The 897-nt window shown below is 56.3% G+C and overlaps 1 protein-coding gene across 1 annotated transcript in view; it reads left to right on the plus strand.

Annotated features, from left to right (window-relative positions):
• The first annotated feature begins 382 nt into the window (after positions 1 to 382).
• Positions 383 to 897, plus strand: part of ZFPM2 (zinc finger protein, FOG family member 2) — a 314,563-nt gene continuing 314,048 nt past the window's right edge. Inside the window, exon 1 of the mRNA XM_026079249.1 lies at positions 383 to 422. Within this exon, the coding sequence (XP_025935034.1) occupies positions 383 to 422 (40 nt within the window). The remainder of the gene's footprint in view (positions 423 to 897) is intronic.

Below are 897 nucleotides of genomic sequence, written 5' to 3' on the forward strand. Positions count from 1 at the left end.
GAGAGAGAGAGAGCGCGAGCGCGAGGAGCCGGCTCTCCCCTCCCTCCCTCCCTTTCTCCTCTCTCTCTCTCTCTTCCTCCCTCCCTCCTTCCTTCCCCTGCTCCCTCCCTCCGTTCTTTCCGTTTCTCTCTCTCCCCCTCATTCTCGCTCTGTCTCACCCACCCCGATCTCCCTGTTTCTCTTCCCTCCTTCCTCCGTCACACACACACACGCACACACTCTTTCCCCCTCCCTATTTTTCTGTTATTTGACTTTGCATCTCAAGGTGGCCGCCGGCTCCTCTATGAATCCAGTCTATTGATCTGTCACCCTCCTTCCACCCCCGTCCCCTCCCAGCTCCACTCCTGCACCTGGAGCAAGGCAGGAGCGGCAGCCGAGCAGAATGTCCCGAAGGAAACAGAGCAAACCCAGGCAGATCAAACGTAAGTTTCCTGAGGGGGGCTCCCTCTAACAGACTTATTTATTTCGTTCTTGGGAGACGGGAGAGAGGTGGCTGAGGGGAGCAGCAGGGGTCCAGAGCACGGACTGACCACTTAAACTTTGCCAGAGAGGCTGAGGATGGGGAGAGAGAAAGGGGACGGGAGCGAAAGCCAGGAGCTGCTTTGATGCAGGGTGAGCAGCCTCCTCACTGTCTCATTTCTGCTCCTTTGGAGCTGTTGCTGCCTCCCCGTAGTCTCGTCAAACTATTTCACCGAGTTTCGGAGTGGGATCCCTCATGTTTCCTCAAGTTGAAGCAGCGCAGGGGGAGCAGCGTAAAATAGTTCGCGAACACCGTACAACTAAGCAACTTTCTGTGCGTGACGCGTGTGAACAGACCCATGCCCGAGCCTGGGCTGCAGTAAGTACCGGCGTATCGCAAAAAGTGTGGAGAAAAGAACAAAAAAAGTTCCCGCGGGG

Source organism: Apteryx rowi, unplaced genomic scaffold, assembly GCF_003343035.1.
Source record: "Apteryx rowi isolate R43461 unplaced genomic scaffold, aptRow1 scaffold_497, whole genome shotgun sequence".
Classification (NCBI taxonomy): domain Eukaryota; kingdom Metazoa; phylum Chordata; class Aves; order Apterygiformes; family Apterygidae; genus Apteryx; species Apteryx rowi.